The 24,338-nt window shown below is 46.4% G+C and overlaps 1 protein-coding gene across 3 annotated transcripts in view; it reads left to right on the forward strand.

The window, feature by feature from the left end:
• Nucleotides 1–24,338, forward strand: part of LOC119958243 (caspase-8-like) — an 85,885-nt gene that overhangs the window by 13,402 nt on the left and 48,145 nt on the right. For 2 of the 3 annotated variants that reach the window (XM_038786660.1, XM_038786667.1), the window contains exons 3-7: nt 5,950–6,049; nt 6,893–7,034; nt 10,112–10,263; nt 16,563–16,626; nt 23,941–24,003. In XM_038786660.1, the coding sequence (XP_038642588.1) occupies nt 5,950–6,049; nt 6,893–7,034; nt 10,112–10,263; nt 16,563–16,626; nt 23,941–24,003 (521 nt within the window). The remainder of the gene's footprint in view (nt 1–5,949; nt 6,050–6,892; nt 7,035–10,111; nt 10,264–16,562; nt 16,627–23,940; nt 24,004–24,338) is intronic. The other variant, XM_038786677.1, reaches the window with a different exon arrangement.

A 24,338-nucleotide genomic window follows, 5' to 3' on the forward strand; every position in this document is an offset into this window, starting at 1 on the left:
GTGTGACAGTGGAGTTTCCCAAAGGTGAATGCTTGGACCTCTGCCTAAATAAATGGCTTTGATATTGGAATACAGAGTCAAATTTTATAATTTGCCAATGACACCAAACTTTGAGATGAGATGTGGCAAGCAGTGAGGATGATCCCAATTAACAGCAACAGGGCATAGATAGGCTGGTAAAATGGGTAGAGAAGTGTGAGGTAGAATTTATAGAGACTTGTGAGGTGATGCATTCTCGTAGAAGAGATTGGGAGAGGAAATAAAACTTACTAGCATAGTTCTAAAGAGCATGGAGGTTCATGTGCCTAAAGCTTTAAGGTGACAGGAGATATTGAGAGACTGTTTAGCACCCCATATGGCACCTCAGAATAGAACGGTTACAGGGCATCAAAAATAGAGGTATGATTATGAAAGCACAAAAATTATGCTTTAACTTTCATAAAGCTCTGGTTCGGTCACAACTAGAATAATAATAATAACAATAATCGCTTATTGTCACAGGTACGCTTCAATTAAGTTGATGCACCATCAATTGGACCTCGTGTCGAGAGGTAGTTCCAAACAACAGGCTTTAATACACTAGATGTGTGCCCGGCAGTAGACGTACAGAGAAAGGCCGACTGCCAGCCGGTACGGGTTCTTATACCCCGCCTCGTAGGTGGAGCTACCTACCTCTCAGCCAATCGGCGGGGAGTCACATGACTAGCCTCAGCCAATTGGCAGAGAGGCACATGACTTGCCTGGGCCAATGGGCAGCGAGTCTTCTGCACCAATGGCAGCTTGGTTCTAGGGTACCGTAATCTCCCTAGTCATACTACCACAGAAGTTACTGTGAAAAGCCCCTAGTCACCACATTCCAGCGCCTGTTTGGGGAGGCTGGTATGGGAATTGAACTGCGCTGCTGGCCTTGTTCTGCATTACAAGTCAACTGTTTAGCCCACTGTGCTAAACCAGCCCCTTCATTGCATCTGGTTCTGGTTATTACACTTTAGGAAGAGTGTGAAGTTCCTTGAGGAGGTGCAGAGTACCAGAATATTTCCAGGGATGAAGGCATTTAGCTACAAAGGTTTTGTTGATGAAGCAGAGTTTGCCTTCCATTCAGAAGCCATTTGATAAATGTATACAAGACTGTGATAGATTTAGATAAGGTAAACAAAGAAAGGCTGTTTGCATCAGCTGATGCTACAAGGATTAGGAGACACACATTCAGGTTTCTGGGCAAGAGCTACAAGGTTGGGGGTTAGTGGAGGTAGTGTGTAAGGAAGAACCTTTTTACACGGTGAGTGGCAATGATTTGGAACTTGCTAATGTACAATGGCGGTGGAAGTGGATATGATCGGTGTTTTTCAAAGGAAATTGGACACATACTTGGGGGAAATGAAATCAATGGGCTGGGGGCGGTGGGATTCACTGGATGACTCTACAGAAAGGGTTTGTACTTGATTGGCTGAATGGCCACCTTCAGTGCCGTAACCAGCACCGGTTCCAAATCCTCAGAGTGGAAACTACCACTGGGTTTGATGAGTACCTACTCTGCGAAAATGGAAGGGGAGCCGAGGCCAATGCCCTTAAGGAACTCTCTCTACACGAGGCCTCCTCCACCCTGCACCATACCGACTCTTGATCCAAGATTCATCTTTGGACCATGACAATATTAGCAGCACAGTAGTAACTTTGAAAATTGGGGAGTGCCAGGCCACCCCCTTGTCTACTCCTCTCCAGACAAACACTTTTACCTTGGGAAACCCTCCCCACCCACACAAAGCTGAGGACAAGTCTATTAATCTTTCTGAAAAGAAGATATGTGCAGAAAGATTAGGACATTCGGGAATACAAAATGGAACCTCGGCAGGATCACCTTCTTTATTGTCTGCACTCTCCCGGACAAAGATAGTGGCAATCTGTCCCACCTCTTACCTACACTTTCATCCCTTCCGTTAAGCTTGTCAGATTGAGCTTGTGAAGCTGGGCCCAATCCCACACCACCTGAATCCCTAAATTGCTCTTTCTAGACAGGCGGAATGGGAGTCCACTCAAGCACCCCCCTACCCTCCGGAGCCAATCAGAAACATTTCGCTCTTTGCCGTATTCAGTTTGTATCCGGAGAAGGAGTTTAACATGCTGAAAATCCCCAGAATCTTATTAAATGACTCCACGGTGTTGGAAACATAGAGTAGGAGGTTATCTGCATACAAAGAGAGCCGGTGCTCCACTCCACTCCCCAGATGCCTGAAGAGCCATTGTGAATGACTCGATCGCAAGGCCGAATAGCAGAAGAGAGAGTGGGCACCCCTGCCTTGTCCCATGCTGCAGAGTGAAATACTCAGAACTAACCCCATTAGTGGAGATGCTTGCCTTTGGGGCTGTGTACAACAGTTTAACCCAGTCCACAAATCCCTGTCCGAACCTAAATCGCTCCAAAATGTCAAATAGGTATGACCATTCCATTCGGTCAAATGCCTTCTCATCATCCATTGACAGCACAACCTCCACCTCATTTCATCCAGCGAGCATCATGATTACGTCCAACGACCCCCATATATTGGTCGCTAACAATCTGCCTTTTTACTCTCCTCTCCCACAAGCTCTTTTTCGCCTGCCTGGTCCACCTCAGGATTTTCTTCCTTGTCCAGAATTTAATCGCACCACAATCGCCCTTGGCTGCTCACCTGCCTTTGGCTTTCTTCTGAGCGTCCTGTGTGCACGGTCAATCTCGGAGGGTGACAAGGTTTGGAAAGTGTTCCCCAGGTTACCGAGGTACACCCTGCTGGAGCGACTGTTGCTTCTGGATATAAAAGGGGAGGGCAGGACCGGAGACATATACAGATGGCTGGGAGAACAGGGAGGTGAGCGGGTAGTGAAGATTAAGGAGAAGTGGGAAGAGGAGTTGGGAGGGGAGATAAACTGGGGAGTATGGAGAGAGGTGCTGCGAAGGGTAAATGCGACCTTCTCGTGTGCAAGGATGAGCCTGGTACAGTTCAAGGTCGTACACAGGGTACATGTGACGCGGGCAAGAATGAGCGGGTTCCTTCAGATAGTGGCAGACGAGTGAGAAGAACGGGCAGGGAACAGCGAACCACGCACACATGTTCTGGGGCTGCGAAAAGTTGGAGAGATTCTGGGCGGGAGAGTTCGCGGCGCTAACAATATAATGGGGGAGGAGGTTGAGCCAAGCACTTTGATGGCGATATTTGGGATCTCGGAGAAGCCGGAGCTGATGGAGGGGAGGAAGGCCTCCGTCTCTCTGATTGCCCGGTGACTCATTTTATTGGAGTGGCGGTCAGCAACGCTACCAAGGGCAGCGTCCTGGCTGGGTGACTTATATGACTTTCTTTGGCTGGAAAAGATCAAATATGAGTTAAGGGGTTCAGCGGAGGGTTTCAAGGCAAGGTGGGGCATGTTCGTGACTATGTTTGAGGAGTTGTTCGTTGCAGAGGGGTGGTGGGGGGAAGGGGGGGGGGGGGGTAAAAAGGAGATCAATTTGTCCAAACTGTATAGTTGCGTGTTGGGAAGTTTGTTTGCCGAATTGTTTTTATGTTGTAACTTTTCATATATATATATTTGGAATAAAATGCATTAAAACAAAGGGGGGGGGGGGTGAATCTCCTCAATATATCAGGAACTGGGCCTTAAAAAAAGAGGTGAACATACTGGGGGTGCAGGTTGCTCGGGATTGGGGGAGGCGGCTCCGTAGGTACAACATTTCTAGTTTGGTGGGGAGGGTGAAAGCCGACTGTCCCTCTGTCACTGGCGGGTCGGGTACAGGTGGTTAAAATGAACGTGTTGCTGCGATTTCTGTTTATTTTCCAATGCCTGCCAATTTTCCTGTTTAAAGCATTTTCCAGAGGGATTGAAGGAATTATTACGTCTTTCTTATGGGGAGGGAAGATGGCCAGAATTAGAAAGGTGCTGCTACAAAGGGGAAGGCAGGCAGGGGGTTTGGGTCTTCCGAACCTGATATATTATTACTGGGCGGCGAATGTGGGGAAGGTACGGAGCTGGGTCAGAGGGGTTGATTCCCAGTGGAATCGAATGGAAGAGAGTTTGTGTAGAGGGTTGGGATTGAAGGCACTAGCGACAGCGCCGCTCCCGACAGTCCCGCGAAATACTCAGGGAGTCCGGTAATAATAGCTTCATTGAGAATTTGGAGGCAGTTTCGCCAACACTTCAGGTGAGGGGCAGGGTCAAGGGAAATGCCAATTCAGGGAATCATAGATTTGAGCCAGGGAAGTGGGTTGGAAATTTTCAGAGATGAGAGGAGAAACGAATAGGACGCTAAAAGATTTGTTTCTTGGGGCTCGGTTTGCAGGATTGAAGGAGCTGGAGTATGGGCTGGAGTGGGGGAAATATTTAGATATATGCAGGTTCGAGACTTTGCCAGAAAGGAGATACAGACCTTCCCGGTAGAACCGGCTTCCACATTGCTGGAGGAGGTGCTGACGGCAGGGCGACTGGAGAAGGGTTAGTTACACGGTTTATGGGGCTATTTTGGAAGAGGAGAAGGCACCACTGGAAGTGATCAAAGCAAAGTGGGAGGAAGAGTTGGGAGAGAGTATGGAGGAGGGGTTCTGGTGTGAGGTGCTCCGGAGGATATACGCCTCCACCTCATGCGTGAGATGGGGCTGATACAGCTGAAGGTGGTAGAGAAAGCACACCTCACAAGGGTGAGGGTGGGCTGGCTCTTTTATTGTGTTGAAGATGTGTGTGGATGTTCCGGGGGGTTGCAAATCATGTTCATATGTTTTGGTTCTGTCCAAAGCCGGAAGACTACAGGAAGGAGGTGTTTAGGGTAATCGCTAAAGTGGTGCACGTAAACTGGACCCGGACCCCCGGGAGGCCATATTCGGGGTGTTGGACCAGCCGGGGTTGGAAACGTGTGCGGAGGCAGATGTTGTAGCCTTCGCCTCGTTGATCGCCCGAAGGCGGATCCTGTTGGGATGGAGAGCGGCCTCTCCACCCTGTGCTCTGGCTTGGAGGGGGGCCTGCTGGAATTCTTGACTCTTGAAAGGTCAAGTTTGAACTGAGGAGAAGGATGAAAGGGTTCTACAATTCATGGACGTTATTCAGTATGCACTTTCGAGAATTGGATCACATTGGACATTAGGGGGGAGGATGTGGTGGTGTGGGGGGGGGGGGGGTGGGAGGGTAGGGGGAGGGGGACTGTTTGTGTTAATGGTGACTATCAGTGATTCCTGATTCCTTTTCGTTATTTGTTTATGTTAACATGCGGACTTCTGTTTGGGGGTTTGGTGGGAGGATGGGATTATTGTTGTTGAATTGAGGATTGACATTGCATTTGTTACTGATTATTGTTGGTGGGTGCAAATTTGGGAGAAAATGTGAAAAGGAGGAGAATAAAACTAGTTTTAAAAATATAAATAAATGAGTTGAACAAAGCACTCAGCACAAGATGGTGATTTCCCGTTCTCAGAACATAGCTTTGGAATTTGTTTCGGAAACCAGACTGATTCTTGGGATGGCAGGATTGTTGTATCAGGGGAGATTGGGTCGACTGGGCTTGTGTTCATTGGAATTGAGAAGAATGCGGGGGAGGATATCATTGAAATGTATGAAATTCAGGCAGGGCTGGACAGACTGGATGCAGGAATATTGTTTCCTGTTGCTGACTGGTCTAGGAAAAGGGGGTCACTGTCTTAGGATACAAGTAGGCCATTTAGGACTGAGATGAGGAGAAACCAATTCACTCAGCGGGTGGTGAACCTGTGAAATTCTCTACCACCGAAGGCTGTGGAGGCCAAATCCCTGAATATATTTAAGGAAATAGTGAGATTTGTAGATTTGAAAGGCATCAAAGGATATGGGGACAGTGTGGGTGTATGATGTTGAGGATCAGCCATGATAATACTGAATGGTGGAGGCTCAAAGGGCTGAATAGCCAACTCCTGCTCCTATTTTCTTGTTTCTAAAACATTCCTCATTTCTGTCTAGAGTGCTGATCTATACACTTTCCAAAGAGATTGATGATGGAGAGCTCAATAGCATTACATTTATACTACAAGAAGGCAAGAGGAAATGTCGGGACATTCAGGTAAGCTGGAGTGTATATCAGCCTGCTCCATTCGCCTGTGTATTTTTAAGTTTGATTCATTAAATTTACTAATCCCCATACTCATTACTGTGGAAGTTGGTTTTGTGCTAAAATGTTGAGTTTAGACATGACTTCCTGGTAGATGCCTTGGTAAAGGTAATGTGTAACTGACTCATACCCAGCAATAAGACTCAAGTTCAATGTCCAGTCTCCCAAACGCGTCTGGCAGACGGGATGCAATTGGTATCATTGGTCTTGCGCTGGCAAACATTTTGTGAGTGACTCCACTCCTGATTGGAGAGCAACTGTGTGAATTTTGCACAGGACAGGAATAGACTCAGTTGTGATGTCTTCACCTGGTAACATAGCCTGGCGATACGCACAGTCTGCAATGACATATAAGAATAGGCTTTTTGAAGTCCTTGTGAGAAGCTGTGCCTGTGGATCCATGACCCATGATAGATCATGCCAGGGTCCCAGGTTCGATTCCCCGCTGGGTCACTGTCTGTGTGGAGTCTGCACGTTCTCCCCATGTCTGCGTGGGTTTCCTCCGGGTGCTCCGGTTTCCTCCCACAGTCCAAAGACGTGCAGTTTAGGTGAATAGGCCCTGATAAATTGCCCTTAGTGTCCAAAAAAATAGGCTAGGTGGGGTTGTGGGCTTATTGGGTTACGGGGAATAGGGTGGAAGTGAGGGCTTAAGTGGGTCGGTGCAGACTCGATGGGCTGAATGGCCTCCTTCTGCACTGTATGTTCTATGTATCAGGATAGAATGGGAGTGTTTCAAAGAAACCTCACTTAACTAATGGGTAATGAAAGCTGCGTTTGTGATTTACCTTCCTTTAGAATTTTATGGATCTCTGCATTGATCTGGAAAAAAAGGAACAACTAGGACCAAATAATGTACAGATTCTGCTGCAGGCCATGAAGGAAATCAAAAGAGTTGATCTAAAGAGCAAACTGGAAACCTACCAGAAGATTTATAGTGGTACGCAAGGTCTCATTCTGCACTTTGTAGAACTAGGAGCTACTTTTGATGAGTGAACATTTATTATGATGACAAGGGCTTTATTCGGAAGGTCATTGGCTAATGTGATTGAGAATGGGAGCTTATTGATGTGGAGACATGCTGCGAAAAATCAATCAACTGTTTAATCCAAAGCCAACATTCTCCCCAATAACTACAAAAAATCAAAGTTCTAAACTCCACCAAAAAGAGTTAACGGTACAACCCTTCAGTTGTCAAAGAACAAAGAAACATACAGCACAGGAACAAGCCCTTGGGCCCTCCAAGCCTGCGCCAAACATGCTGCCTGTTGAAACTAAAACCTTTTCCACTTCCGGGGTCCGTATCCCTCTATTCCCATCCTATTCATGTATTTGTCAAGATGCCCCTTAAACGTCACTATCGTCCCTGCTTCCACCACCTCCTCCGGCAGTGAGTTCCAGGCACCCACTACCTTCTGTGTAAAAAACCTACCTCACACAGCTCCTCTAAATTTTGCTCCTCGCACCTTAAACCTATGTCCCCTAGTAATTGACCCTTCCACTCTGAGAAAAAGCTTCTGACTATCCACTATGTCCATGCCTCTCATAATCTTGTATACTTCTACCAGGTCACCTCAGTGAGAACAAACTGAGTTTATCCGACCTCACCTCATAGCTAATGCCCTCCAAACCAGGCACCAACCTGGTAAACCTCCTCTGCACCCTCTCAAAAGACTCCACATCCTTCTGATAGTTGGCGACCAGAATTGAACACTATATTCCAAGCGTAGCCTAACTAAGGTTCTATACAGCGCCAGCATGATTTTCCAATGTTTATACTGAATGCCCCGGCTGATGAAGGCAAGCATGCTGTATGCCTTCTTGACTACCTGTGGACCTGTACACCAGTCAATACTCTTAAGGGTTCTACCATTCACTATATATTTTCCACCTGTATTAGACCTTCCAAAATGCATTACCTCACATTTGTCCGGATTAAACTATCTGCCATCTCTCTGCCCAAATCTCCAACCAATCTATATCCTGCTTTATCTTCTGACAGTCCTCATCACTATCCGCAATTCCACCAACCTTTGTGTCATCTGCAAAATACTATCAGACAGTTACATTTTCCTCCAAATCATTTGTATATACTACAACAGCAAAGGTCCCAGCACTGATCCCTGCGGAACACCACTAGTCACAGCCCTCCATTCAGAAAAGCACCCTTCCACTGCTACTCTCTGTCTTCAATGACCGAGCCAGTTCTGTATCCATCTTGCCAGCTCATCTCTGATCCCATGTGACTTCACCTTTTGTACCAGTCTGCCATGAGGGACATTGTCAAAGGCCTTACTGAAGTCCAGGTAGACAACATCCACTGCCTTACCTTCATCAATCACCTTTGTCACTTCCTCGAAAAACTCGATCAGGTTAATGAGACATGACTTCCCCTTCACAAAACTATGCTGTCTCTCGCTAATACATCCACTCGCTTCCAAATAGGAGTAATTCCTGTCAGTCACTCTTTGTCAAACTTGGTGCCTTGTACCTTTAGTCAATCCTCCTTCTCTGATCCAATAGTACAGTAACTAGCCTTCCTGAGAGAAAATCTGACCCGATTCGTCAGCTCTTACATTGATGAAACCCATCGATCAAGATCACTGCCATTGATCCACTTTGTTCAATCCACTTTGTTCAATTGTTAAGGACAAGATCAGATTTTGTATGTGTCATGTGTGTTAGATTCTGTCATCTTTGGATATCACCAAGAGTTCACACCTTTATCCCTTCATGGGGCACAACAGTGAAATCATTACATCTTTACCTCTACTATGCCTGTTGATCGGTCAACGGTTATTTTATTGCTTCCTTCGTATTACAAATAATAGGCCGGAATTCTTCGGCCATTCACAGTGGCACGATTTTCTGATCCCGCCGGCAGTGCACGGCCTCCTGCGGGTTTCCGAGTGGCTTCAATATGAATTCCCATTGACAGCTGCAAGCGCAGACAATCCCGCCTCTGAGAAACCTGCCCCGGGGAGGCTGGAGGATTCCGACCCTGGTCTCTTCATATCTCTAAAGTACAAGCAATGGCTTCTATCCTTTATCTCTTTTGATTCCAGTCCTAATCCTACTCCGCCCTTTTGAATTTTATTGGTTTCACTGTTTCCAATGACTTCAAAAACTTGAGGATGTTTCCTAAAAAGTTAATTTTCTTTGTTTCTGCCAAAACATATTTTCCTCTCAACAACTACCAACTGTCTATGAAGCATGTGTCCATCAGAGGCTTGAATACAGCACCCAGATCCAGAGAAGGTCTTTGCAGATCTTGTAATCCTTGCTTTCTGGTGGTAAATACCTCTCAAGCTTTGCCTTATTTATAAAGTAAAATGAGGACCGTGGTTCCACGTCCTCGTTTAATAAAGATTCATCATTTTGCTCGACTCTAACCATTTCGTTTCCTGGGACTCAAGACTGGCTTGCCTTCTGAATTTTTCCCATTCTCTTGCAACTGAAAGGCTTTGAAAATTCTAAACTTGGCATCAACTTGTCGCCATTTACTAATTTGCATCCTCCCCTGTTGTGCTTTTTTCTTCAACTTCATGGTGTTCTGTTTTATAGGTCTTGGTCCACCTCTGTGGTTACTTCATAGGGTTGCCAACTCTGGATGGTGGCATTCTTGTTTTATTCTGTGACATCTGACCACATGGCACATAAGCAAGTCACGTCTGACCACAAGATATGAAGATGTGACATTTGAGCAAGCAGGATTTGTTCGCATGATTGATACAAATGTTATTGCATGTACCTTCGAAAGTTTGGAACCATGAGTTGAGTATTTTTGCTTGTGGTTTTGCACTCGCAACAAGAGGCACACAGCCCCAAGAACCAAAAGGGGAAGAGGGCCGGAAAGAGGGAAAATATGAGAGCAGGAAAGAGGGGAAATCCAAGGAACCCCCTGAAATGCTCCCGACCACTTGGCTACAGTAATTTACCGTGATGTGCACCATCTTTTTCTACATTAAAAAAAAATGAGACCAAACCACTAACGAAACTCTTTTTTTTTGCTTCAAGTTACAATTCCACAACAAGAAAGCAGGAGAGAATCAAAAGAGCCTAACCAACGGATGCTCTCTGCAGTCTCATGCACTGCTCAGGCCGATGCCAAATTAATTGCTTCAACAGGAACTGAGAGTCACCAAGAACCTCAGCAAGTGCCATCCACTGTATGATTATAAAGACTTATTGTATCTGTAGCAGTGTGCATACGGGGTCGGATTCTTCACTGGCGGGATTCTCCGTTGCATCGGCAGCGCACCCACACCTGGGGATTTCCTGACGGCGTGGGGCTACCCACAATGGGAAACCCAATTGGACGGTTGGCAGGACAGAGTATCCTGCTGCCGGCTGGGGGAGCGCCACACCAGAAAACTGGTGCGGTGGGACGGAGAATCCCACGCAGAAAGTCTTTCTATGGCAATGTCTTTTTACTTACTCTAAGTGCGCGATCTTGCTTCCCTTTATGCACTGGGCTGCAGATTCCTGACCGCTATTGGTGATGGGCTGAAGGGTCACTCTTGATTCTCAGAGCGTAGTTATGACTTGCAGGGATCGATACAGTTGCACCAATCTGTTGTGGCTATAGAGATAAGTGACCACTTGTGTATTTGATTTAAGACAGTTTCGTTTTGGAAATTACCTTACAATAGTCTTCTCATCTATTGGATTTAAGACCATAAGACATAGGAGCAGAATTAGACCATTTGGCCCATCGAGTCTGCTCCGCCATTCAATCATGGCTGATATTTTCTCATCCCCATTCTCCTGCCTTCTCCTCATAACCCCTGACCCCTTATTAATCAAGAACCTATCTATCTCTGTATTAAAGACACTCAGTGATTTGGCCTCCTCAGCCTTCTGCTGCGGCAAAAAGTTCCATAGATTCACCACCCTCTGGCTAAAGAAATTCTTCCTCATCTCTGTTTTAAAGGATCGTCCCTTTCGTCTGAGATGGTGTCCTCTAGTTTAGTTTTTCCTATAAGTGGAAACATCCTCTCCACGTCCACTCTATCCAGGCCTCGCAGTATCCTGTAAGTTTCAATAAGATCCCCCCTCATCCTTGTAAACTCCAACGAGTACAGACCCAGAGTCATCAACCGTTCCTCATACGATAAGTTCTTCATTCCAGGGATCATTCTTGTGAACCTCCTCTGGACCCTTTCCAAGTCCAGCACATCCTTCCTTAGATGCAGGGCCTAAAACTGCTCACAATACTCCAAATGGGGTCTGACCAGAGCCTTATACAGCCTCAGAAGTACGTCCCTAGTCTTGTATTCCAGCCCTCCTGACATTGAACATTGCATTTGCTTCTTAACTGTCGACTGAACCTGCACGTTAACCTTAAGAGAATCGTGAACAAGGACTCCCAAGTCCCTTTATGCTTTTGATTTCCTAAGCAAATCCCCATTTAGAAAATAGTCTATGCCTAAATTCCTCCTTCCAAAGTGCATTATCTCACACTTTTTCACATTGTATTTCATTTGCCACTTCATTACCCACTTTCCTAACTTGTCCAAATCCATCTGCAGCCCCCTCAATACTATCTGTCCCTCTACAGATCTTTGTATCATCTGTAAACTTAGCAACAGTGCCTTCAGTTCCTTCTTCCAGATCGTTAATGTATATTGTGAAAAGTTGTTGTCCCAGCACAGACCCCTGAGGCACACCACTGGTCACCGGCTGCCATCCTGAAAAAGGCCCCTTTATTCCCACTCTGCATTCTGCCAGTCAGCCAATCCGCTATCCATGCCAGGATCTTACCCTTAACACCATGGGCTCTTAACTTATTTAACAGTCTCCTATGCGGCATCTTATCAAAGGCCTTCTGGAAATCGAAATAAATCACATCCACTGGTTCTCCTTTGTCTAACTTCCTTGTTACCTCCTCAAAGAACTCTTAACAGATTTGTCAGACATGACCTCCCTTTGACAAAGCCGTGCTGACTCAGTCCTATTTTACCATGCACTTCCAAGTACTTTGCAATCTCATCTTTAATAACAGACTCTAAAATCTTACCAATGACCGAATCAGGCTAACCGGCCTATAATTTCCCGTCTTCTGCCTCCCACCCTTCTTAAACAGTGGTGTTACATTAGCTACTTTCCAGTCCTCTGGGACCCTTCCTGCCTCCAGTGATTCCTGAAAGATCATCACCAATGCCTCCACAATTTCCTCAGCTATCTCTTTTAGGACCCTGGGGTGTAGGCCATCCAGTCCAGATGACTTATCCACCTTCAGACATTTTAGTTTCCCCATAACCTTCTCCTTAATGATGGCCCCTGCGCTCACCTCTGCCGCCTGATTCTCCTGGAGCTCTGGCATCCCACTGGTGTCTTCCACTGTGAAGACTGATGCAAAGTAACTGTTCAGTTTGTCTGCCATTTCTTTGTTTCCTATTATTACTTCTCCAGTCACGTTTTCCAATGGTCCAATGTCAATTTGTGTCTTACCCTTACCTTTTATTTTTTTTTAATAAATTTAGATTAGCCAATTATTTTTTCCAATTAAGGGGCAATTTAGCGTGGCCAGTCCACCTACTCTGCACATTTTTGGGTTGTGGGGGCGAAACCCACGCAGACACGGGGAGAATGTGCAAACTCCACACGGACAGTGACCCAGAGCCGGGATCGAACCTGGGACCTCAGCGCCGTGAGGCGGTTGTGCTAACCACTAGGCCACCGCGCTGCCCTCTTTTATTTTATTTTTTAAAAATATTTTTATTCTCCTCCTTTTTCACATTTTCTCTCAAATTTACACCCACCAACAATAAACAATAATCAATAACAACAATCTCATCCTCCCACCAAACCCCAAACATTAGCCCGCATGTTAACATAAACAAATGACAAAAAGGAATCAGGAATCACCCATAGTCACTATTAACACACACAGTCCCCCTCTCCCAACCCTCCCAACACCCCCCCCCCCCCCACTAATGTTCGATGTTATCCAGTTCTTGAAAGTACATAATGAATAATGCCCATGAATTGTAGAACCCCTCCATCCTTCCCCTCAGTTCAAACTTAACCTTCTCAAGAGTCAAGAGTTCCAACAGGTCCCCCCACCACGCCAAGGCACAGGGTGAAGGTTGCTCTCCAGCCCATCAGGATCCACCTTCGGGCGATCAACGAGGCGAAGGCTACAACATCTGCCTCTGCAACCGTTTCCAGCCCTGGCTGGTCCGACACCCCGAATATGGACTCCTGGGGACTCGGGTCCAGTTTCACGTGCACCACTTTAGAGATTACCCTAAAAACCTCCTTCCAGTAATCCTTCAGCTTTGGACAGGACCAAAACAAATGAATGTGGTTAGCGGGGCCCACCCCTGCAACGTTCACACGCATCTTCTACTCCTTCAAAGAATCGACTCATCCTCGCCCTCGTGAGGTGGGCTCTGTATACCACCTTCAGCTGTATCAGCTCCAACCTCACGCACGTGGTGGAGGCATTCACTCTCCAGAGCACTTCACACCAGAACCCCTCCTCCATATCCTCTCCCAACTCTTCCTCCCACTTTGCTTTGATCCCTTCCAGTCATGCCTTCTCCTCTTCCAAAATAGCTCCGTAAACCGCCAACACTACCCCCTTCTCAAGTCCCCCTGTCGTCAGCACCTCCTCCAGCAATGTGGAGGCCGGCTCCACCGGGAAGCTCTGTATCTCCTTTCTGGCAAAATCTTGATCCTGCATGTATCTAAACATTTCCCCCTGCTCCAGCCCATACTTCACTTCCAGCTCCTTCAATCCTGCAAACCGACCCCGAAGAAACAAATCTTTTAGTGTCTTAATCCCGTTCTCCTCCCATTTCCAAAAATTTCCATCCCACTTCCCTGGCTCAAATCTGTGGTTCCCCTGAATCGGCATTTCCCTTGATCCTGCCCCCAACCCGAAGTGTTGGCGAAACTGCCTCCAAATTCTTAATGAAGCTATTATTACCGGACTCCCTGAGTATTTCCCCGGGGCCATCGGGCTACCTTACCTTTTATATATTGAAAGAAACTCTTCCTATCTTCTTTTATATTACTAGCTAACTTGCACTCATATATACTTGCACTCCTCTTCCCTTCAACAGCAATCCCATCCTCCCACCAAACCCCAAACATTAGCCCGCATGTCCTCTGCTCGCTTTTAAATGATTCCAAATCCCCTGACTTTTCACTATTACTTGCTACTTTGTATGCTTTTTCTTTTGCTTTTATGCTGTCCTTGACTTCTCTCGTCAACCATGGATGCCTTGTCCTGCCCTTAGCATGTTTCCTCCTCCTTGGGCTGAATTTCTGCTGTACCTCCCGAATAACCCCCCAAAACTCATGCCATTGCTGTTCCACTGTCTTCCCTGCTAGGCTCCTTTTCCAATCAACTCTGGTAGTTACCCTTATTTAGTTGTAATACCGTTACTTCTGACTCCAGTTTCTCCCTCTCAAACTGCAGGGTAAATTCTATCATATTGTGGTCACTGCTCCCTAAGGGTTCCTTCACCTTAAGATCCCTAATCAAGACTGCCTCATTACACATCACCAAATCCAGAATTGCCTGTTCCCTAGTGGGCTCTACCACAAGCTGCTCCAAAAAAACATCTCTTAGACATTCCACAAATTCCTTTTCTTGATTTTCCGAGTCCACCTGCATATTGAAGTCGCCCATGATTATTGTGATATTGCCTTTTTTACATGCTTTCTCTATCTCCTGATTTATTTTCTGCCCTGCATCCTGACTACAGCGAGGGAGCCTGTACGTAACTCCCATCGGGTCTTTTTCCCTTTGCGATTCCTCAACTCAATCCAGAGATTTTATGCTTTCTGATTCTATATCGCTCCTTGCTATCGATTTAACTTCACTCCTTACGAATAAAGCATCCCCGCCCCCTTTGCCCATCTGCCTGTCCTTTCGATCGGACACATATCTTTGAATATTTAGATCCGAACACTGATCCCCTTGCAGCCACGTCTCTTTGATGCCCACAACATCGTACCGACCAATTTCAGTGTGTAACAAGCTCATTTACCTTGTTCCGTATACTGCACGCATTACAATAATTTATATTTATTTTAAATAAATTTCTAATTTATTTTTAAAATAAAAAGCACAGCTAAAATACAAAAGTATAATCACTCATACATATTACCTGAATTCAGACAACTCGTAGTTTATCTGTACGTAGTCAAGTCATATGACATTATAACCCCACCGCAATCATAGTTTTAGATTGAGTGCAAGGTCCAAGAGATAGTACCTTGAATCTGAGGTCTGTCCACCACAAAATGACTCAGTTGGGTGCGTTTCAAAAGCCTGGTTATTTGTAGAATTATGTGAGGACGTGATTGCAGCTCAACTGGAGCACAAACTACTATAAACATGACTCCCCTTGGGCAGCATGGTGGTGCAGTGGTTAGCATTGCTGCCTCACGGCACCAAGGTCCCAGGTTCGATCCCGGCTCTGGGTCACTGTCCGTGTGGAGTTTGCACGTTCTCCCTGTGTTTGCGTGGGTTTCGCCCCAACAACCCACCAGATGTACAGGCTGGTGGACTGGCCACGTCAAATTGCCCCTTAATTGTTTTTTTTAAAATCATGACTCCCAGGTCTTCCTGCATGAATCTCACTTCCATCATCCGGAAATGAGTGGCTCACTAACCTGCACTCTCAGTCTGCAGATGATAAATGTTACTGAGCAGCTTATTTGTTTTTGTGTGTCTCTCACTCTCATGACTGGGGCTAATTCTATGCTTGAGCTCCAAATCATTGCATGTACTAACCTTCTAGCTGTTCTGCATTGCCACTGTCTTGAAATGAAGAATCACACAAATGTTCCTTCCTCCCCCAACTGTTTCTTTCACTTCATCCTTATCTAGTTATTTGATCGCATTACGTTTTCCTCTTTAATTTGTTAGTGATATTCTGCACTGTAATTCCTGGTCCGTCATGCTGGATTCCTAATGAGAAAAAAAGCAATTGTCTGCTGCTGCTGCTGCTGCTGTTGCTCCTGAGAGAAGTGAATGTTGGGGAAGTCGATGAAGTGAATGGTGGGGAAGTAGATGAACAATAAACCAAAATTACAATAGTTGACCACTCGTCTAAATCCAAGATGGGGTGTACATTTTGTGTGTTAATTAACTCCAACTCCATGTGAAAAACAAAACTTATCAAATGAAAGCATAATGTTGCCCCTGGTGTTGACTATGCTTTCCAGTTCCTCGGATAAGCACAGATCACAGAAGGCCTCAACTGTACTGGAGGACAAAGTGTGAAAGAGGGAAAGCAGGCAGTCACTATCCAGTGACTTCACAGTCAAATAGCTTGGCAATATTCACTGTCAGGCCCCATTTTACACAGTCAAAATTCATTTGTTTAACAGCGTTAAAATCGTGCCTACAGATTGAATACCATGTCATCAAGAGAGGGAGAAGGAATGTTCAAAAACGGATGAACAGATGTATCCAATTTAAATTTTTCTTTATTGTATCTCACAGGCGGATGACCCAGCAGTAGAAAGGCCACATCTCCAGCAAGCAGGTGGTTCAACGATAGAGAACAGTAAGTGGAAATGGGTTTATTTTCCACAGCAGTTTTCTTTCCCTTTCTCTGCCATTGACACTGACTGTTTCATGGGTGCGGGTCCAACAGTACCAGTTACACAGTGCTACCTGGCCCCAAGGACCATTCTTCTGTGTGCCTAGAAAGTGAGCACCAGCAGATGTTTTGTTTATTGTGTGTCTGTGAATTTCTTCTCAGAATGCCCCAGATGATTGTCATGTGGAAGTTTCCGAACTCCACTTCCAAGACCACGCTTTAAAATCTTTGCTCATATTTATGCTTTCCCTTAGAGGTTTGCATTCCAAAACACAGACCAGATTTTCCAAATTACACTTTTAATAAAAGCTTCTGCTCCACTTTTAACAGCGAATCCAGTACACGATTTCACACCAACCCCTTAACAGATGTGCAAACTGCCCACAATTGATTTAACTCTCGATTCCCAGACTGTACTAAAATCGCTTCAGACGTTTGTTTCATCTTTGAAGGCTGCTGTTCAGCTTTTAATCTGGTCACTGCAATTGTTTCTTTAACTCAGAACATTTGTTTACTCGTCCTTGAATTCTTTTGAACAATATCTTGATCTCTGTTCACTTAACTTCAGACTTCTTGAATATTACTCTTCATTTCTGTGGTTTCCTTAACTAGCTGGACTTTAGATTTCCAGCATCTGTATTCTTACCCATTATCAATAGAAGGGCTTTTCTTCAAGCAAAGCTGAGAGCGAAGTCCCTCTCTAGCCTTCTAAACCAACTGCTTCTAGCAGAGCTTGAGACCTGCCTTCTCGTCCACTGCCGATCTTTAACTGCAATCAAATTAGCTAAACTAAAACTTAAAGACATCTCTAACTTACAAGGCCCTAGTTGTCAAGCAACCACTGCTGGTTTATTTATTCTTCACACTGTAGCCCTCTTTAAACACAATAGAAATGGGTGGCGCGGTAGCACAGTGGTTCGCATTGTTGCTTCACAGCGCCAGGGTCCCAGATTCGATTCCCGGCTTAGGTTACTGTCTGTGTGGAGTCTGCACGTTCTCCCCGTGTCTGCGTGGGTTTCCTCCGGGTGCTCCGGTTTCCACCCACAAGTCCTGAAATACATTCTTGTTAGGTGAATTGGACATTCTGAATTCTCCCTCAGTGTACCCGAGCAGGTGCCGGAATGTGGTGACTAGGGGATTGTACAATAACTTCATTGCAGTGTTAATGTAAGCCTACTTGTGACACTAATAAAGATTATTATTAAAAGCGCAGTTGGAACTTAACCTCCCACTCATACAAAAACCTTGGTCCAGCATGAATCTAACTAGGTTTTACCCCTTCCAGGCACAGAAACATTAAATTAACCCCTCTTGAAACTGTACCTTATTTCTAATGTTTACCAATACAAATGTAAATTCCTTAAAACTACCGTTATTTTCCTAACAGAAAACAATTCTGCCATTGTAGTGCACCAAATGTGGCGACTAGGGGTTTTTCACAGTAACTTCATTGCAGCATTAATGTAAGCCTACTTGTGACAATAAAGATTATTATAAAACAATGCAGTTGCGCTTGATCAACATAGATCTGACATTGAACAGGAACTCTCTGAGCTTCATGCAGCAGTGCCAGAGTGATTGATGTAGTTATCAGTCACTAGATGCTCATGTGATAGATCTGACATTGAACAGGAACTCTCTGAGCTTCATGCAGCAGTGCCAGAGTGATTGATGTAGTTAGCAGTCACTAGATGCTTATGTGATAGATCTGACATTGAACAGGAACTCTCTGAGCTTCATGCAGCAGTGCCAGAGTGATTGATGTAGTTAGCAGTCACTAGATGCTCATGTGATAGATCTGACATTGAACAGCAAACTCTCTGAGCTTCATGCAGCAGTGCCAGAGTGATTGATATAGTTATCGGTCACTAGATGCTCATGTGATAGATGTGACATTGAACAGGAACTCTCTGAGCTTCATGCAGCAGTGCCAGAGTGATTGATGTTGTTATCAGTCACTAGATGCTCATGTGATAGATGTGACATTGAACAGGAACTCTCTGAGCTTCATGCAGCAGTGCCAGAGTGATTGATGTAGTTATTGGTCACTAGATGCTCATGTGATAGATCTGACATTGAACAGGAACTCTCTGAGCTTCATGCAGCAGGGCCAGAGTGATTGATGTAGTTATCAGTCACTAGATGCTCATGTGATAGATGTGACATTGAACAGGAACTCTCTGAGCTTCATGCAGCAGGACCAGAGTGATTGATGTAGTTATCGGTCACTAGATGCTCATGTGATAGATCTGACATTGAACAGGAACTCTCTGAGCTTCATGCAGCAGTGCCAGAGTGATTGATGTAGTTATCAGTCACTAGATGCTCATGTGAAGGTCCTGTTTCTGAACTAGCACAGCCTATACCTCCTGCAATCTTTCTTTGTTCAATACGCACGGCACTTCTGTGTCACTATTTCTGTTTGAATATGGTTCATTGAAGGCAGACTGTTGCTGGGTACAGTTCTAAGATGCCAGGTTCCCACAAATATGTCACACAACTGGCCAGGCTTCATTCTTTTTTTGCCCAGTGAGACGGGGGTCATTGGATCAGCCCTTACTGAAATGGATTAACACTGCACAGAATCACAGAGTTGTTAAGGAGCAGAAGGAGGCCATCTTGTCCACCGTGTCGGCACTGGGCATCTAAATGAGCATCATGCCTTTGTGCCACTCTCCTGCCTTTTCTCCGTACCCCTGCACATTGTTTCTGTTCAAATAATCATTTAATGTCCTCTTGAATGTCTCAAATAAACCTACCATAATTACACTTCCAGGCAGTGCATTCCAGGTCTGAACCATTCACACTGTGGAAACCCCCCCTCAGAGCAAACTTCACCTTTTCCATGGTCAGAAACTCCAGCAGATCCCCTCTCCACGCCAAGGCACAGGGCAGAGAAGCTGGGGTGCGATTCTCCGTTTTGGCGGCGCCCGGGGGTTTCCTCACAATGGGGAAACCCCACTGATCGGCCGGCGTAGCGGAGAATCCCAGCGGCGGGTCAGGGCAGAAATGTGGCACAGGGCGGCGGAGAATCCAGACCCTGACCTCCACCCCAACAAGACCCGCCTACGAACAATCAGCGAGGCGAAGGCTAAAATATCTGCCCCCACACCCGCCTGCAGCTCCGGTCGTTCCAACACCCAAAAATGGCTTCTCGGGGACCGGGCTCCATGTCCACAGGTAAAACCCCCGAAATAGTGCTGAACACCGTCCTCCAAAACCTTTCCAGCTTCGGGCAGGACCAAAACATATGAACATGATTCACAGGGCCCCTCCCACATCGCTCACAGACATCCTCCACCGTCTCAAACAGCCGGCTCATCCTAGACTTTATGAGGTGCACCCTATACACTACCTTCAGCTGTATCAGCCCCAGATATGCACACAAAGCTGAGGCATTTACCCTCCGAAGCACCTCACACCACAAACGCTCCTCCCACCTTACCGTAACCCCCTCCAGGGGGACAGCACGTTGGCGCAGTGAGTTAGCCCTGCTGCCTCACGGCGCTGAGGTCCCAGGTTCGATCCCAGCTCTGGGTCACTGACCATGTGGAGTTTGCACATTCTCCCCGTGTTTGCATGGGTTTCGCCCCCACAACCCAAAGATGTGCAGGTTAGGTGGATTGGCCACATTGCCCCTTAATTGGAAAAAATTAATTGGGTACTCTAAATTTATTTTGAAAAGCCCTCCAGGGACACCCCGTCCTCTTCCACATTCCTCCCATAAATTGCCTAGACCACCCCCCTCTCCAAACCCCCACTGACAGCACCACTTCCAACAATGAGGTGGCAGGCGTTATCGGGAAGGTTCCTCACAAAGTCTCCCACCTGCATGTCCTAAAGCTTTCACCCTGCGCCAACCCAAACTTCTCACCCAACTCTTCCTAACTCGCAAATCGCCTTCCCAGAAACAAGTCTTTAATTTCCTTAATCCCCCTCTCTTCCCATCCCCGGAACCTTGCATCCATCCTCCCTGCTCGAACCCATGATTCCCCCTGATCAGTATCCCCCCCCGACCCAGCTCCCAACCCAAAATGCTGCCTCTACTGCCTCCAAATCGTCAACGTGGCCACTATCACTGGAGTCACCGAATACTTCCCTGGGACCATTGGGAACAGCGTCGTTGCCAGCGCCCGCAATCCCGACCCCCTGCAGGAGCCCACCTCCATCCTCACACTCAAAGCTCCCCCACTCCCTGCTCCAGCTCTCACCTTCTCTGCATTTGCCGCCCAATAATAATACAACAAATTTGGGAGGCTGAACCCCCCACCTGCTGTCCCCTCTGCAGTATCACTTTCCTAATGCTAGACACCTTCCCCACCCAAACAAACGAGCAGACCAGCATGTCCACCCCCCCTAAAAAACACCTTGGGCAAAAAGACCGACATTCATTGAAACAAGAACAGGAATCACGGCAAAACATTTATATTTACTGCCTGCACACAGCCCACCAACGACAGAGGGAGATTGTCCCACCTCAGCAAATCCGCATTCACCCTCCCCACCAAGCTAGTGAAGTTAAATTTCGAAGTCCTACCCTATCCCTGCATCATCCCAAATGGGGCCATATACGCTTGCCAGCAGCACTAACCTCCCCTCCAACGCACTTGCCACTATCACGTACCTGCCCCCCTGGTCAGCCACCATGCTCTCCATCTGAAACCTCACCCTCTTGCCCACCAATATCGCTACGTCCCGGAACCCTTATATCAAACCCCAAATGAAACACCTGACTCACCCAACCCTTTCTAAGCCTCACCTGATCCTCACCCTCAAATAGGTCTCCTGCAGCATCACCACATCAGCTTTTAAACTCTTCAATTGCACAAAAACTCTCGATCTCTTCACTGGTCCCCCTAACCCCCTCACGTTCCAAGTAACTAGCCTGACCTCCCCTTCCCTCCTATCCACCAATCCCATTACCCCAGGTCCTGTCCATGCTGCCAGAACCTGTCCATCCAGCCAGGATACTCCCCACCAGAATCCTCCCATCCACTTCCTCTTACAAACATCTCACCCAGTATCGATCCCCTCCCCTACCATTCCGGTCCATCGAAACCTGCTCCATCATGCTCCAATGACCATGGCCCCTCCATCCAACACGCTCCCGTTCACTAGTCAACCTTTGTTTGCTAGTGTGATGGCCGCTGCAAGAGCCCCCCCTCCTCCCCTCTCCCTCCTTAGTAATTGGCCACATACCCTCCAAAAAAAAACCTCCCATATATCAAGAAACAATATAAAACCACACCCATAGAAAAAAAGAAAAAACAAATACCCCAAACACATGGAAGTAAACCCCCCCATTCAAGTAACAGAGAAGCAAAACCCCAATCAAATAGAAAACCCTCCATAAGAAAAACACTATCCCTGTCCTCACCGATCAAATCCAAACCCTCAGTCCCAGTCCTTCTGCCGTAGCAAATGCCTCCGCCACCTCCACTGTCTCAAAACAAAAATCCCTCAAGTTGTACGTCGCTCTCAACTTTGCAGGGTAGACCACTCCAAATCTCACTCTGCTGCCATACAATGCCGCCTTCACCTGTCCAAAGGCTGCTCGCCAGCTCCGCCGTCAGGTCTTGGTACATTCGTATACCAATACCTTCCCACTTCACCTCTTGTCTCTGCTTCGCCCAGCTCAAGGCCTTCTCCTTCACGTGGAACCTGTGAAGGCAGACTATGACCACCCTTGGGGCTCATTCACTTTAGGCTTCGGCCTGAGTGACCAATGTGCCCTGTCCAACTCGTAACGGGAGGAATCAACCCCTCCCCCATCAACTCCGCAAACATCCTTATGAAGTACTTGGCCAGTCTCGGGCCCTCCACCCCCTCAGGCAGGCCCACGATTCTCAGATTTTGCCTCCTTGACCTATTCTCCAGGTCCTCCCCCTTGGATCTGAGCCCTTTGTTTGCCTCTGCCACCCTCCGCAGCTCCTCACCCATCGAGGTGAACCAGTTGCTATGTTGCGACAGAGCCTTCTCCACTCCCTTCAACTTCTCTCCTTGCTCCCGCACTCGACCGACATCTTCATCACTGCCGCCTTTACCGGGAGAATTGCCTCCTCCACCTGCTCATTCATTGCAAACATCATCTTCATCTGCAGCACCCCCATATGCTTGGCGTACAGCCTCTCAAACTCCCCTGACATCACCTCGTCCAGACTTTCCGCTATGAGGGGAGTGGCCCCACCCAATGATTCATCCCTGCCGTCTTTCTTCCTACAGGACCCACAGCCTTGCTCGACGCAGACTTGCGCTCTCCCCTTCTTTCCAGCATGCTTCTTCTGGGCCTTCGACATTTCACATCTTCCCGAAAATGTCCCACACCAACTCCTTCACAAACTACCCCTGAAAGCGTGCATAAAAATCCAAAACCAGAGACTCTAGCAGGAGCCACCTATCGTGCAACCTCCACCTACATGTCGCCACCAGAAGTCCCTCTTTGCCCTATTAATAAAGCCCAGAATACTATATGCTTTATTAACTGCTTTCTCCACCTGTGCTGCCATCTTCAATTATTATTTTTTAACAAACAATTTTATTGAGGTATTTTTTGGCATTGTAAACAGTTACAGATTACAGACATATGCAAACATCAACCAAATAAACAAAAACCAACATTTCAACCAGACCATAATGCACATACCCGCTCCTCACCCACCGACACTACCCGCCTATTTATCCCTCGTACTCTACTTGCCATCTTCAATGATTGGTGCACATCTACACCTAGGTTCCTCTGCTCATGAACCCCTGTAAGAATTTTACCCCTTATTTTATATTGCCCCTCCCTGTTCTTCCTATCTTAATGCGTCATTCCTCTAAATTGAACTTCATCTGCCACCTATCTGCTCATTCCACCAACTTGTCTATGTCCCTTTGAAGTTCTACACTGTCCTCTTCACAGTTTACAATACTTCAAAGTTTTGTGTTATCTGCAAACTTTGAAATTGTCCCCTACACACCAAGATCTAGATGTTTGTATATGAGGAAAAGCAAGGGTCCCAGTACCGACCACTGGAGAACACAGATCATCAATCAAACTCATGACCTGGCTGGTCACCTTTAGTATCCCATGATCTTGATCGCTGGCGCACCATGGCAGGAGTGTGCGCCATCTACCAGGTATACTGCAGCAGCCTTCCAAACCTGTGATCTCTCCTTCCTAAAAGGATACGGGCTGCAAGTGCATGGGGACTTATCAATAAATGCTGGTGATGTCCACAACTTGTGAACAAAATAAAATACTGATTTATCTTTCATTGTTAATCTGTTTTTCAGCTGCAAATGGCATGGCCAATCTGCACAGCGGTATGAAAGCAATGAGTATGGAATCTACATCAGGTAATATTCTACTACTGAGTACTCACTTTCTGAGATTTGGGTTCAGGGTTTTTTTTAATAGAATGTTAAACCTTTGCTCTTGCTTATATTATTTTTATATATATATGACCTGGACTGTGGTGTTCAGGGCATGATTCCAAAATTTGCAGACGATATGTAGATTGAAGGATAGTCTTGAAAATCAAAAGGACATAGACGTGTTGGTGGATTGGGCAGACAAGTGGCAAATGAAGTTCAATGCAAAGAAGTGCGAGGTGATTTATTTTGGCAGGAAGAATATGGAAAGACAGTATAAAATAAAGGGAGAAACTCTAAAGGAGGTGTAGGAACAGGGG

Source organism: Scyliorhinus canicula, chromosome 2, assembly GCF_902713615.1.
Source record: "Scyliorhinus canicula chromosome 2, sScyCan1.1, whole genome shotgun sequence".
In the NCBI taxonomy this organism is placed as follows: Eukaryota; Metazoa; Chordata; class Chondrichthyes; order Carcharhiniformes; family Scyliorhinidae; genus Scyliorhinus; species Scyliorhinus canicula.